At 35.4% G+C, this 14,278-nt stretch overlaps 3 protein-coding genes across 8 annotated transcripts; 2 read left to right on the top strand and 1 right to left on the bottom strand.

Annotated features, from left to right (window-relative positions):
- The first annotated feature begins 1,917 nt into the window (after nt 1–1,917).
- Nucleotides 1,918–3,655, top strand: LOC108220348 (large ribosomal subunit protein eL34). Its single transcript, XM_017394087.2, has 4 exons — nt 1,918–2,106; nt 2,186–2,265; nt 3,169–3,278; nt 3,399–3,655. The coding sequence occupies exons 1-4, from the start codon at nt 2,028–2,030 to the stop codon at nt 3,490–3,492; spliced, it is 363 nt and encodes a 120-aa protein (XP_017249576.1). The 5' UTR covers nt 1,918–2,027; the 3' UTR covers nt 3,493–3,655.
- A 2,704-nt stretch (nt 3,656–6,359) lies between these two features.
- LOC108220949 (pentatricopeptide repeat-containing protein At1g74600, chloroplastic) lies at nt 6,360–9,365 on the top strand. The gene has a single exon (XM_017394845.2). It carries the CDS (start codon nt 6,521–6,523, stop codon nt 9,149–9,151), a length of 2,631 nt encoding a protein of 876 aa, XP_017250334.1. The 5' UTR covers nt 6,360–6,520; the 3' UTR covers nt 9,152–9,365.
- A 181-nt stretch (nt 9,366–9,546) lies between these two features.
- LOC108219803 (putative pentatricopeptide repeat-containing protein At1g74580) lies at nt 9,547–13,930 on the bottom strand. 6 transcript variants are annotated; one of them, XM_017393332.1, is made up of 4 exons: nt 11,252–13,930; nt 11,043–11,116; nt 10,175–10,264; nt 9,547–10,035 (listed from the first exon to the last, which is right to left on the bottom strand). In XM_017393332.1, exon 1 carries the CDS (start codon nt 13,639–13,641, stop codon nt 11,323–11,325), a length of 2,319 nt encoding a protein of 772 aa, XP_017248821.1. In that variant the 5' UTR covers nt 13,642–13,930; the 3' UTR covers nt 9,547–10,035; nt 10,175–10,264; nt 11,043–11,116; nt 11,252–11,322. The 6 variants fall into 6 exon arrangements, with proteins under 6 accessions (XP_017248821.1, XP_017248820.1, XP_017248822.1 ...); XM_017393331.1 differs by having other exon boundaries at nt 9,547–10,107; nt 10,201–10,264; XM_017393333.1 differs by having other exon boundaries at nt 10,201–10,264.
- Between the last annotated feature and the right edge of the window lie 348 nt (nt 13,931–14,278).

The following is a 14,278-nucleotide window of genomic DNA, read 5'->3' as shown; positions in this document are numbered from 1 at the left end:
TAGTGTTAACTCTAATCAAGTTCGATGTACATAGTTTGAGTTTGGATGGTCAATTAGTGCAACTACGTTTACAATAATTTCTTTGATCTACCTTCTCACATGCTTGCATAGAGGTGAAACAAAAAAAAAATATTAGTGTTGAACACTTAGTTTTAATTTCTCAATTTACGTAAGGTCGTATCACCTTTAGTCTTCAACATCTTTCATGCATTATTTATAACTCTTTGTTTATTTACTATACGATTTCCAGAACAGATCTTATCAATACTCCCTCTGTCCCATTTAATTGTATACGTTTCTTTTCAACTGCTCGACACGTATTTCAATGCTCTTATAAAATATAGTTCCGTAACTTATTTTTGAGATTTTCTTTTTCTGAATAAAAATATAACATACAAACTTTAATTCAGAAAAAAAAAAATTTAAAAATAAATTACACAACTACACTTTACAGGAGCATTAAAGTCCGTGCCGCGTACCCGTCCCCCAATGTATACAACTCAGGGGGACGGAGGGAGTAAGATATAACTCCGGTATTTGAGGAATTTGAGGCTGATTTTGTTCCATAACCAAACAAATAGATACTACTAACAATAAATTAAAAGCGTTAACTCACCTAATTTCAGCAGCAAGACTAGAGAAAATACTGCTCATACCAAGAGAGAGAACTCAAGAGAGAGAAAACTCTAACTATCACACAGATCAACATAATGTTTTTCTCAAAGTGTACGGATTACTGACTTAAAAAATTACTGTATCAATAGTGTCACAGACAATTCACAAAGTTTTGGAGCGGAAATATATGTAACGTCACCAAGTGTAATGTTTTTATTATTATCAAAGATTTAATAATAAAAAGTCATATGGCATCTATATAAACAGTCGCGTCATTAATTAAGGATATTAATATTTTATTATTATGCCTTAATTAAGAGCTTAATTGTCTCAATCATGAGTTATCATGATTGTGGGAATATTTTGATGTAATATGTTAAATATATCGACTTATATTCTTTTTGTTTCTATTGTTTTATTTTCAGGATTCTTGGAAGAAGGCCGGTTTTCTTTTCGGACATTAAAGTTTTACTGTCTAAATTTCCCCGGTCATCTTGCATGTCCGACGGTTAGATAATAAGCTTTCTTGAATGAAAGAATTATCACGGTGATTTGCCGATTCTCGTTGAGATTTATTCTCATTTTCAAAAAAAAAAAAAAAAAAACAGTCGCGTCGAACAAACAAAACACAGAAACAATCAGTCAATCACTGATCAATCCATTCTTCTTGAGATAAAATCACGTGATTTGTTGAACATGATATTTACACATACTTTGTCACTTTCGCTTCCGCCATAACCAGTTTGAGCTATCAACTGAGAATGCAATCCCCTAACAATTTTTATTACTAAATCAACCGTCATAATCACACAAACGGTGAGAAAATAACAAAACCCCCACAAACAGTGAGACAACATAAAAAGCACAATCAAACACGAACTAAACGTGATAGACTAGCAACTTTAGATTTTCTTTTTCTAAATTTTTCCTAAAATATTAACATACAATTTTTTTATGGAAATTCGTAAACTCGATTTGGATTTATATAATACTCCAACCGATTGAAGAACGGAGAAAAGATTAAAAACTCAAATAATTTATCCCCGGAAAATATAAGTGAGCACGTTTAATTTTAACAAACATAAAAATAAAAGGTTAATAAAGGCCCAATAAACTCCTTAAAAAACAACATGCATAAATTTACAATATCCCCTGCCGTTTCCAAATGATAGCCCAAACCCCTCCTCTATACCCTTGGACAGCCCAACTCAAACAAAAATACAAAACATGTAAAAACAAATCCGAGCCGTCCAATTGAGCACTGAGAGCCGTCAGATCTAGGGCAAGCCAGCAGCGGGTAGGGTTTTTAATAGATACTCATCCGCCACGCACACACTCGTCCTTTCCAGCCTCCACCCAGCGAGAGAGAGACAGAGAGAGAGAGAGAGAGAGGGAGAGAGGAGAGAGTCAAAATGGTGCAGCGTCTTACATACAGGAAGCGCCATAGCTATGCCACCAAATCCAACCAGCACAGAGTGGTGAAAACTCCTGGTAACACTTTCATATACATACAATTTCCTGTATCTATAATTTAGTTTAGATATAGTGACTAATTTGATCGTATGTATAGGTGGGAGATTGGTGTATCAGACCACCAAGAAGAGAGCTAGTGGCCCCAAATGCCCTGTTACTGGCAAGAGAATCCAAGGGGTATTTCATCTTAATCATCTCTTTTTCTCTATTATTTTTATTATGCTCATTTTTATTTCTAAATTTGTTGGAATGGGCTAGTATGTGTTATTTTAGTATTCGCTTTTACTTGCCGTTTTCTATGAATTTCTATCTGTTATAATTGTGTGTCTCTGGATATGTTTTTGTGTTTAAGTTTCGCTATTATATCAGTTTTTGGTGTATCCTTTCGTTAACTTTTCATTGTGAATTCGTTCGACACAAGTGAGCTTGGTGTTTTTAATTACGTAAATTTTTATGTGAAAGTGATGAGAAATAAGGAATCTTAATATTATAGTTTTGCTGATGTTATCTTGTGTTGTACTTGCTTGTTATTGAATTTCATCTGTTTAGTAAGGAAATTGATCGTTGAACAATGTGATCTAGATCTTGAGTGTGTTAAGACTTAAGAAAATGTTTATATATTTTGTCATTGTCATGAATGTGTGTTTGGACTGGAGTTTATGATTCTATAAGGTTTTGGGTTTTTAGGAACACTAAGCTATTTATATGTTTTCTTCTACTTGCCCGATGGCAATTGCCAGAATCAACGAACTTGTAATTTGATTAGAATACGAATTGATTTGTTTCTGATTTACTATTAGTTATACTAATTGCCTCTTGGCAGAATGAAGATGTCAATAGCCTGACATTAGTTTCGAGTTAATCTTCACAGTTGTCCGTACTTTTATGTTGAAGTCTCCTCTATCTACATCTGTACAAGTTTATTTGTCCTCTTTGTGCTTTTAGTCTTTTGTTAGAAGTGATCTTTCTATGTGTCATTTGACATTTAAACTGTAAAATGATTTGATCGTAAGCTATGTTTTTGTTTGCTCCTCTGCATTGTAAATGCTTGTGCTAATTGCACATTGATTTTATCTTCAGATTCCTCATCTGAGGCCTGCTGAGTACAAGAGATCTAGATTGTCTAGGAACCGAAGGACTGTTAACCGGGCCTATGGTGGTGTATTATCTGGAGGAGCTGTAAGAGAGAGGTATGCTACTAAATACCTGTTTCGTGTGTTTGGAAGCGACATTCCTCTGGTTTAAATTCGTTTTATAGGTAAATTGGCCATGTCCTTTTCTGATGGGTTTATCTCTGTTTTATGTGCCAGGATCATTCGAGCTTTCTTGGTGGAAGAGCAAAAGATTGTGAAGAAGGTTTTGAAGATTCAGAAGCTAAAAGAAAAGGTCTCTGCAAAAAGTTAAGTGGGTGTTTCACCAGATATTAGAGTTTTAATGTGTTTGAAAGGAATTTTGACTTGAGCAGTTGTGTACAAGTTATTTTGTGTCATCCGACAAATATGTGGAATTCAATGAGCAATTGTTTTTACCCCAATGTTGAAGATTATGCATTAATCTGGTTGCTGAATTTCATTTCCTCCGTTTCCTTTTAAGCTTGATTTTCTCCATTGTTATAGACTTGTGATGTTTGTATGATACAAGCATGCTTTACCAAACTTGGAAAAACAATGCCTTAAATCAAGAAGATGTGATACTGTGTGTTTCTGTAAATTTTTATAGTTCACACTGGTAATTGTGAATTGATACTGGCCCAGAATGTCGACAAATGGCAATATCAGACATGATCTGAAATTGACCCAGTCCACAACTCGATTTACTGAGACAACTCGAAAGTGATCCGAAAATCACCTGATTGACACGAAACAACCAGATTTACTCAAATAACCCAAAAGCGATAGCGATGATTGACTCGAAATGACCCGAAATTAGAATTTCATTTCTAAAATTTTAGGTGATTTTAATTTGGACTCAAAATCACTACGAAATTGCCACTCCCGTGTATGCATGTAGTTTTAGTTGGTTGCTCAATCCTGCATTCCACTATTCTCAATTTCTCAGGATGAGAAAACATCAAATCAATCTCCTCCTTATCTTACCTTCCTGGATGAGAACAGATCAATTAATCACGTCAATAGAAAATTAGGTTTTATTTGATATCTATTTCTATATTTTTAAAACAATATTTCATTTTTTTTAATTTTTAAAAACTATTTTCTGAGACCTTTTTAAAAAGTAAAATTAAACACCAAATTTGTTTTCTGAAAGAAATATTTATATTTTTAAACATAAATTATTTTTAAATCATGAAGTGACACAACTTAATTTGCAGGGTTCTTTTTCTATTTTCAAAATATTTTTGTTAACTGTACAAACAATATTAGGGTTTAAGGCTGTTTATAGTGTATAAGAGCAAGTCCAAGAGTGCCTATATTGATGTCCTAAATCAAAATTTAAGGCACGTGAAGCAAATCAAAACTCCAATAATGTCCTAGTGATGTCTTAAAACACTACGACATGTAACAAGTGCTTTAGAGCAAGTCCAACAGCTGCCCTATTTAGAGCAAGTCCAACAGTGTCCTAGTTGGAGCTCTAAATATAATATAAAAAATTATGTCCTAGTAGTTTAGGACATATTCTATCAAGTTCAACTCCAACAATGTGCCTTATTTTCACTATATGTTTAATATTTTATTATTAAAAGTTCACTTTCATCATTAAAACATAATATAAAATAGGGAGAGAAATAGAGTGTTGGTAGGAATTTATTATAAAATATGGGATAGGGCAAGGAGAGAGAGTGCCTCAAATATAGGGCTTGAAGGTGTTGTCCTAGTGATATAAGGCATCACTAGGACACTGTTGGATCAATATCTTTAATCAAGTGCCTTATATTATGACTTAGGACACTAAATAGGGCAGCTGTTGGACTTGCTCTTAGTGTCTTAAGTCATAATATAGGACATTTGATGAAAAAACTTGATCCAACAATGTCCTAGTGATGCCCTATATCACTAGGACAACCCATTCAAGCCCTATTTTTGAGGCACTCTCTCTACTTGCCATATCTCATATTTTATAATAAATTTTTATCAACACCTCTTTTTCTCTCTCTATTTTATATTATGTTTTAATGATGAAAGTGAACTTCTAATAATAAAATATTAAACATATAGTGAAAACAAGGCACATTGTTGGAGTTGAACTTAGTAGAATATGTATTAAACTACTAGGACATAATTTTTTATATTATATTTAGGGCTCCAAGTAGGACACTGCTCCCATCCCCTAATTCCTGGTAACCGTTCGTATATTTCACTGTGTGCCTGTTTGTTTGCCCGAATCAGCTTCTGCTTCCGGCTTCTACTTTTCTTGGTCCATTTGTGTAAAGAAGTAGAAGCACTTTTAAGAAGCTGTGTCTGTTTGTTTGCCCGAAACAGCTTCTGCTTCCGGCTTCTATTTTTCTTGACTCGTTTGTGTAAAGAAGTAGAAGCATTTCTAAGAAACTGAGAATGCTAACTTCTGTCTCACAACCAGAGGCGGACTTACAGGTAAGCGGGCCCAGCTCATGCTGGGTGAAAATTTCTAGGTTTTACTGTTAATATTTTTACCGCTGGGTGAAAATTAAAAAAGTAATAGTTGTCTAACAGAGAAACTGAGAGAGAGAGCAAGCGCTAGCAGCCGAGCACTATCAACTGGAGTTTGGAATTTGGATAATTGAATTGATATTTCAATCAACATTCAGAAGAAAGTAATTCAGGTAGCTTTATTACAAGTTTTGACTTGTTTTATATTAAGTATACAAATTGTAGCCTAAAACTGTTTGATAGAATGCATCAAAGAAAATTGAAGTTCTGAATTTACATAAAGTTTTTATAGTTGTGTTATGAGATTAAAGGCATAAAAAGTATCAGTATTTCTTGGTTGCTAAACACTTGAGTGTGGTTAATTTTTTTTGCCTAACTTCACTATCTCTTGACTCTTGTTCAAAATTCTGGTTGTAGGATGTCTGATCAACGATAGAAAAAAAGAATGAAGGTACTATGTTTTACTTGTAATTTATATGTTATGAAAAAATTCTGTCCGTGTTAAACAATTCCGCTGGGTGAATTATTTTGATTAGATCCGCCACTGCTCACAACTTTTGTTTCTTTTCCAAACGCTTTATTAGTATTTTTACTTTTGACTTCTACTTCACTTCTTAACTTTAAACAAAAATTCATTTTTTTTAAACTTGCTCGAACTGCACCTATATTTGAGCGTGAGCCCAACTCGGCCATTTTTTTTTTCTTTCGACCAACTCGGCAATCTTGACATGCTTTAAAATGAAAAAATAAAATAAATATTTAATCTCATTTTTATACCAGGATCCTTTCCCGCTGAAGTTATGTTCTGTCTGTTTTTTATCCTGTGTTCTCTTGTCTGATGAATTCAAATGAACAAATTTTTTAAATCTCTTGCCCTTGTTGAGAAATCATCAGCTATTCTTGCTAGTAGATTTAGAAAGAATGAGTCTTTTTTTGACCCGTTACAGGTCTTTAATGAGTGGAGCAAATCAAGAAAATTTACATTCACTGACACCAAATGCTTACATGCCCATTTGCTCAGAGCCTATGAAATGCATAAAAATCCTTTCTTTGCTAATTCTTTGGTCGATTTTTACTTTAAATCTGGTTCTTTGGACTATGCAGTTAAGGTGTTTGAGGAAATTCCTGAGTTAAATGTTGTTTCTTGGAATATAATGGTTTCTGGTTACAATGAGAATTTGTTGTATGATGATTCTTGGAGAGTGTTTTGTAGAATGCATTCATTGGGTTTTGTTCCTAATCAGTTTACTTATGGAGGGGTGATTTCCGCGTGTTGCTCATTGCAAAATAATGTTAATGGGAAGCAGATTTATGGGCTTGTGATGAAGAATGGGTTATTTACGAATGGTTATGTGCGGGCTGGAAGTATTGATCTATTTGCTAAAAGTGGTTGCTTTGAGGATGCATTAAGGGTTTTTTATGATGTATCTTGTGAGAATGTAGTTTGCTGGAATGCTATCATTTCTGGGGCTGTTAAAAATAAGGAGAATTTGGTGGCATTGGATATTTTTAATGAGATGTGCGGATTTTCATTGCCAAATAGTTTTACGTTTTCTAGCATATTAACCGCTTGCACTGCACTGGAAGAACTTGATCTGGGAAGAGGGGTTCAAGGATGGGTGATTAAATGTGGTGCTGGAGAAGATATCTTTGTCTCTACTGCTATCATTGACATGTATTCAAAAGGTGGGCATATGGACGAAGCCACGAAGGAGTTTTGGTATATGCCAATCCGTAATGTAGTATCTTGGACTGCCATGATCTCCGGGTTTGTACAGAACGGAAACTCTATTTCTGCTCTTCAATTATTTAATGAAATGCGAAAACTGAGAGTGGAAACAAATAAGTATACCATCACTAGTGTGATTGCTGCTTGTGCTAACCTTGCTATGATCACAGGGGCTCAACAGATTCATTGTCTAATATTTCGTATTGGGTTGTATAAAGATTCAGTGATAAGCGCTTCGTTGATTAATATGTACTCAAATATAGGAGCAGTAGGCTTAGCTGAATTGGTGTTCAAAGAGGCAGAAAAGAAGCATGTCGTTGCATGGGCAGGTATGATATCTGCTTGTGCTAAGCATGGGAGTTCAGAAAGTGCAATTGCTTTATTCCAGAGAATGTTGCAGGAGTGTTTAAGACCTGATATGTTTAGTACTTGTAGTGTCTTGAGTATTGTAGAATGCGCGAATCTGGGTAGACAGATTCACTGTCTTAGTCTTAAAAATGGGTTACTGAATGATGTTTCTGTGGGCAGTTCCCTTTCCACAATGTACTCAAAATGTGACCTTTTAGATGAATCTTATAAGGTATTTGAACAAATTGCGCAGAAAGATAATGTCTCTTGGGCTTCAATGATTGCTGGCTATGCTGAACATGGCTGCGCATATAAAGCGATTCAGTTGTTTAGAGACATGCTATCTGTCAAGGCTAAACCTGACGGCAAGACTCTAATAGCTGTTCTTACTGCATTATCTGCTCTTCATTCACTAAAGAACGGTAAAGAAGTTCATGCTTATGCCCTCCGTCGAGATAATAGTAAACATGCAGTTGCAGGTGGTGCACTAGTAAATATGTACTCCAAATGTGGTGCTCTACATTTGGCATGGAATACTTTTAACATGATTCCTGTAAAAGATCAGGTTGCATGTTCTTCCCTGGTTTCTGGTTTAGCTCAAAACGGATCAATCGAAGATTCACTTGAGCTGTTCCATTACATGCTGATGACTGATCTGGGAATCGACTCCTTTACAATGTCATCTCTTGTTGGGGCTGCTGTACGTTTAGATATACTGTATGTTGGCTTACAATTGCATACTCATATTATTAAACTGGGTTTAGAATCGGAAGTTTCGGTTGGTAGTTCGCTAGTTATGATGTATTCAAAATTTGGAAATATTAATGACTGCCGTGAGGCATTTGATCATATACAGAAACCTGATGTGATCAGTTGGACAGTCATTATTACAAGTTATGCCTTGCATGGAAGAGGTGGCGAGGCTTTGAGACTTTATGACCTTATGAAAGAATCAGGAATTAAACCTGATTCAGTAACTTATGTTGGTGTTTTATCTGCTTGTAGCCACAGCGGTTTAGTTGACGAAGGCTATTTTCATCTAAAATCAATGACCAAAGACTACGGCATTGAGCCAGGTAATCGGCATTATGCATGTATGGTAGATCTTCTTGGTCGTTCTGGAAAACTGGAGGAGGCAAAAAGATTCATCGATGAGATGCCTATAAAACCCAATGCTTTAGTCTGGGCAACTCTACTTTCTTCTTGCAAACTACATGGAGATGTTGAGCTCGGGAAACTAGCAGCAGAGAAGGCTATTGAGTTGCAGCCTTCTGATGCTGGAGCTTTCATCTCAATTTCAAATATTTGTGCTGATATAGGTCAGTGGGATGAAGTTGTAAAGATCAGAAGTGAGATGAAACAAACTGGCCTAAAGAAAGAGCTTGGATGGAGCTATTCGTAAGGCACAAAGCACACGCCATCTTGTTAGTATTATTTTGTAGGAAAAAAGCTTTTAGGAATGTTTCTGTTAGACGATGTGAAGAGGTTTTCATTTGTGCAAATGAGGCAGTATTTATACAACTGATACCTTCACTATTGGAGGGAGATTTTTTCAGGTCTAGGTTATTCAAAAAGCTGTACCATAGAAGATTAGTATAAATCAGATTTTTTGTGGAGGTAACAAGCCTTCAACAGAGATTTAAATAATGTGTCATTATATCTTCACTTTTTAAAGCTCAGTTTCAAACAGGGCATTTAAGTTTTAAATACGTCCAGGTTATATAGTGGGATTAACATGAAAGTGAATATTGACTTGGCAAAATAAGAGAAAGGAAGTAAATAATGAAACAGTTCATCTGTTGATAAATAAACTGGTAGGATAATTTATTAAAGAGAGTTTAGCAAAGGACATACACACAGGCTTCTCTGAATCTGAAGCCTATTTCTTATATAAGAATTTACCATAAAGAAAATTTCACCCATGTAACATTCAACATCTACAAAAACATGATGGTGCTGCAATGATATATAGCCCAAAGATCGGCAGCATTTCAGTAGTTGCAATCGTTACAAGCATATACAGATCATCCATGTTCCAGCGGCCATCTCTAGTACAGCTTAAGCACCACTAACCCCCCACACTGAAATTAAATGCCAACTTCTAAACTTATGACGGTGATAGTGATATCATTGAAATTGCTTTAGTTTGGTAGCAGCTTCGGCTTCCTTGCAGATTGCACTTGGCACCCAATATTTTGGAAAAGTATAACAGCAATCTAGCAGGTGAAAAATTGGTGCCTTGCATAAAAAATGCAGCAGTAAAGTGGAGTATCAATTCACTTTCCACTGCATCAGAAGTAATAAACGTTATGACATCCGTGTAAACTCCCAACCGAACTACTTATGGAATATCAGATACTGCAAATTCGCAATAAGAAGCTATCAACAGTCAGTATTTAGGTTTGAAAGTAATAAGGCATCTTACTGCAAGTAGATAACAATACAAGATACCCAATAAATGATAACAGTGCAATTTGTTATGATCAATTTCAGGCGCTGCAAGGCAAAAAAACCCCTGAAACAACAGAGTGACACCAGTCAGTACAATCCATTACTTAGACCAGTCTGTGAGAAAAATATATTTAATATCAAAAAGTTATCTCATATTAAACCTTAATAATGAGACCCCTCCCGTTTAAACCCTGTCATGTAGCATCCGGTTTTACATAGGAACCAAAATGGTTGGGAAAAAGAAAATTTCTAACTTTTTGGGGATTCTTGACAAGAGATTCATGTAAAGAAAGGTTGCAGGATAAAACTCAACTCATACACATAACGTAATTACAAAATTGTCAACAATGGTTTTCCCTCTATGTTTCAAATGTTGATGTTTGATGATAAAGGAAGTTAGACAGGTGGCATAAAGCGAGTAGAGAGCTATATCTTCAAATTATAGTTTGCATCTGGAAACCGAATATGTATCTCTACGTATCAATCTAATTATGAAAATTAAAAAGATCGAGGACACACACACATATAGGTGGTGGTAAAATACCTGAGATGTTTAATTGTTCAATACAGAACATAAACGCCCACATTTTAGGATGCTTAAGAAACAACAAATAATTTCTCACACAAATCATATAGAGAATAACAATACTGTAAGATCTTCCGCATTCAAAAGCTGAACTACAGGAAACCATCACGGAACAATGAGAATTGAGATAACGAGAGATGGGATATATGGTAATAGTAGGACACTAAGACCACCTTAAAGAATTCAAGTCACACAAAAGTCTAAACAAGAAAGCTTTCTAATTATGTCACCTAAGTGTTTTTCATAAAAAAGGTACCTAGTAGGCTATCGTTATGATGCCATGAACAGTCCTTCGGATAAATGAATCTGCAGTTTGACTTATACCTGGCCCTGAAACATTCAACAGACAATAGACTCTATTAACATATACTTCCTAGGCTTTCTATATGCTAGAAATTTAAGTAATGAGGGATAAGGGATGGAGAATCAGAAAGAAAAATATGGAGAACAGGTAGCAAAACATACCGACTGCATCAAGATCTATTAGGATTCCCCCATGACAAACGGTAGAATGTCTAACTGCTCTATTTTGGCAATCAAGCTTTCTTTGAAGTAGTACGCCTTTTTTTGGAACCCTTATTGGGATCATTTTCCATTTTTTGTTTTTTATCTCTGAGGCCATCATGTAGGAGTTCATATGCATAATAAGTTATATGACTCTTCCTCAATAGGTCTTCCACAACAATCTTAGGCGCTGCCACTACCCTTTTATCTGCCTCAAAAATTGTATTTACAGCGTCAGGGACAATGCCCATGCTCACCATAGTGCGGATGAGACCAACTGCCTCATGTACCCTATTCTTTACACACAGACAATTTATTACCCGTCCAAATGTTGTGAGCGATGGTATGAACCCGGCGTCAATATTCTTGAGAAGATATCTGTACGCAACATCAATATTCCCTACTTTGCAAAATCCATCAATCAGACAACGATATGTGTACTTGTCAGGGGAATATCCCTTAGAAATCATCTCATGATATAGCTTCTCCACCATATCTAATTTGAGCTTCTCAGAAAATGCATTTATCATGATATTAAATGTTGCTGCTGTATGACAAAACTTATATTGTTTTTCTATTCTTTGAAAAAGCTTATAGGCCCCTTCTAAATCCCCATTCTCAGAATATCCACTAATCAATGTTCCAAAACTTATTATATCTGGCGTCAGGCCATTGCTTTCCATGTCCTTTAGCAAGTCCAGAGCTCCTCCCAAATTTCTAGCTTTACACAGGCTTTCAATAAGCGTGTTGTATGTGATAATATTGGGAACAAATCCCTTCTCCATCATTGCGTTAAACATTTCTATCACATCAGCAGATTTACCAGTCTTGCAGAGACCATTCAGCACTGTGTTATATGTAATCACATCAGGCACAATACCATGCTCCCACATGCTGTTAACAAGCTCAATTGCATTGCTCATCTTTAACTGTTTGCAGTAACCATCTATCAAAGTATTGAAGGTGAAAATATCAGGAAGAACCCCTTTGGCCATAGCATCATTCACGAGGTTACTAGCATCAGATACACAGCCCATCTTGCACAACCCATTTATAACTAGGTTATAAGTCCATACATTAGGGTCACACCCCTTCTCTGGCATCTCAGTCATCAGCTCCAAGGCTTGCAAGATTAGTCCTTGTTGAGACAACCCTTTGATTAGTGTGTTGTAAATAATAATAGTAGGCTGAAGGCCTTTCACTAAAGCTTGTTTAAACACGTTTACAGACCTTTCTATGTCACCCTCCTGGCAATATCCATTAATGAGAGAGCAGTACGTGAATTCATCAGGCTTAAAGCCCTTGTACATTGCATCATTCAGAATTTTATCTGCATCTGTTGCTCTGCTCAGTTTGCAATAAGCACTGATAATTGTATTGTATGTGAAAGCATCAGGCTCATACCCCATATTCACCATTTGATGCAAATAGCACTCTGCTTCAACAACTTTACCATTCTTGCACAAACCACATATTAGTGTATTGTATGTTACAAGGTCAGGACATAAACCTGCCTTGGTCACACCATCCATGATCCTAGAAGCCTCGTGAATGAGCCCTCTTCTGCTAAAGCCTTGAACAAATATATTAAATGTAAACAAATTTGGGGACACCCCTCTCTTAAAAACCTTATCAAGAAGTCTTTCACTTCCCCGGACATTCCCTTTCTTACAAAGTGTGTGCAGAAGCTTATTAAATGTAAAAATATCAGGAACAATACCTAGCCTAAGCATTTCATCAAACAAATCAAATGCCTCTAACTCAAAATGCTCCTGAAACAATCCTCCGACTACTGTACAATACGCAACTGCATTCACCTCACACCCTTGAGTAGGTATATTGTTAAGCAACCTCAAAGCAGCATGAGGCCTGCTTGTCCTACAAAACGACTTTATCCTAATAGTAAAACTATACACATCCGGAACAACCCTTTTATCTTTCATCCTCATATACACTTTATGAGCCTGATTATAACACCCATGTTCAACAAGAATATTCATAATCGTATTATACGACTGAACAGACGGCTCACAACTGTAAAAATCCATTCTTTCAAACACATCAACCGCTTCTTGAAGCTTCCCTTTCTTCCCATAATGCTTCATAGCACTAATATACACTCCTTCAAACAAACCATTATCGATATTCATCCTCATCTCCTCTAACAATGCTTCCATAGCCTCAAATTCACCATGATATCCAAGCTTATCAATCATGCTCTTATAAGTCAACAAATTATGCTTAAAACCATCTTCATTTTTCACAATATTGAACATTTCAAGTGCCCTTTTGGGATCCTTTTGGTATTTTACAACAGCAGCTACATGTTTGGGAAGTACAGCTCGACTCATTCCAAAATTAATCTTAAAAGATGAAATCTTGACAACCCATTTCAAAATCTTGATGGTTTAAAAATGTTAGAGCTTGATTTATCAATATTTCAAGAAGTCCCATAAAAAGATGCAAATTGCAGAAAGATAATATTAAAGTACCTGTATATAATGGGATGTTTGGAGTTGCTGAGAAAGCACAATTTGATTAATTTCAAGAATTTAAGTGTTGGGAGGGAATTTAGGGTTCTGAAACTACCGTAAAAGTGGACACTGCAAGGGAGAAGTGAGCTAAAGTCGGATAGATGGTAAATTTAGAACCCAGTGATTCAGGGTTAATTTAAAACTAGCTTATAACCCGTGCAATGCACGGACGGTTAACATATTTGTTATTTTATTATATATATTTTAAAGTTACCTAATTTTATTGTAAAAATAAAATTATGATAGAATAACATGGTTTAATAAATTTTTTACTTAACAGTTGGATAAATTCTTCATAGTTAAGTCCGTCAAATGGCTAATTGAAAATTAGGTCGAACATATATATTTTAATGAGAATGTTAAAATATTTTTTTTTACATGTTATAATTTAAGGTGGCCTATAAACTCAGATAGTATAAACTAACCAATCAACCTTTGATATTTCGTTATTAAT

The sequence above is a fragment of the Daucus carota genome, chromosome 5, assembly GCF_001625215.2.
Source record: "Daucus carota subsp. sativus chromosome 5, DH1 v3.0, whole genome shotgun sequence".
Classification (NCBI taxonomy): Eukaryota; Viridiplantae; Streptophyta; class Magnoliopsida; order Apiales; family Apiaceae; genus Daucus; species Daucus carota.
The sequence above is the reverse complement of the archived record's forward strand: the minus strand, read 5'-3'. Positions and strand labels throughout refer to the sequence as shown.

Bases quoted from the DNA above. Each gene is read 5' to 3' on its own strand.
- LOC108219803 (XM_017393330.1), bottom strand. From the start codon at position 13,641: ATGAGTCGAGCTGTACTTCCCAAACATGTAGCTGCTGTTGTAAAATAC.
- LOC108220949 (XM_017394845.2), top strand. From the start codon at position 6,521: ATGAACAAATTTTTTAAATCTCTTGCCCTTGTTGAGAAATCATCAGCT.
- LOC108220348 (XM_017394087.2), top strand. From the start codon at position 2,028: ATGGTGCAGCGTCTTACATACAGGAAGCGCCATAGCTATGCCACCAAA. The intron at 2,266-3,168 runs GTATTTCATCTT...TTTTATCTTCAG, and splicing joins CTGGCAAGAGAATCCAAGGG to ATTCCTCATCTGAGGCCTGC. The intron at 3,279-3,398 runs GTATGCTACTAA...TTTATGTGCCAG, and splicing joins GGAGGAGCTGTAAGAGAGAG to GATCATTCGAGCTTTCTTGG.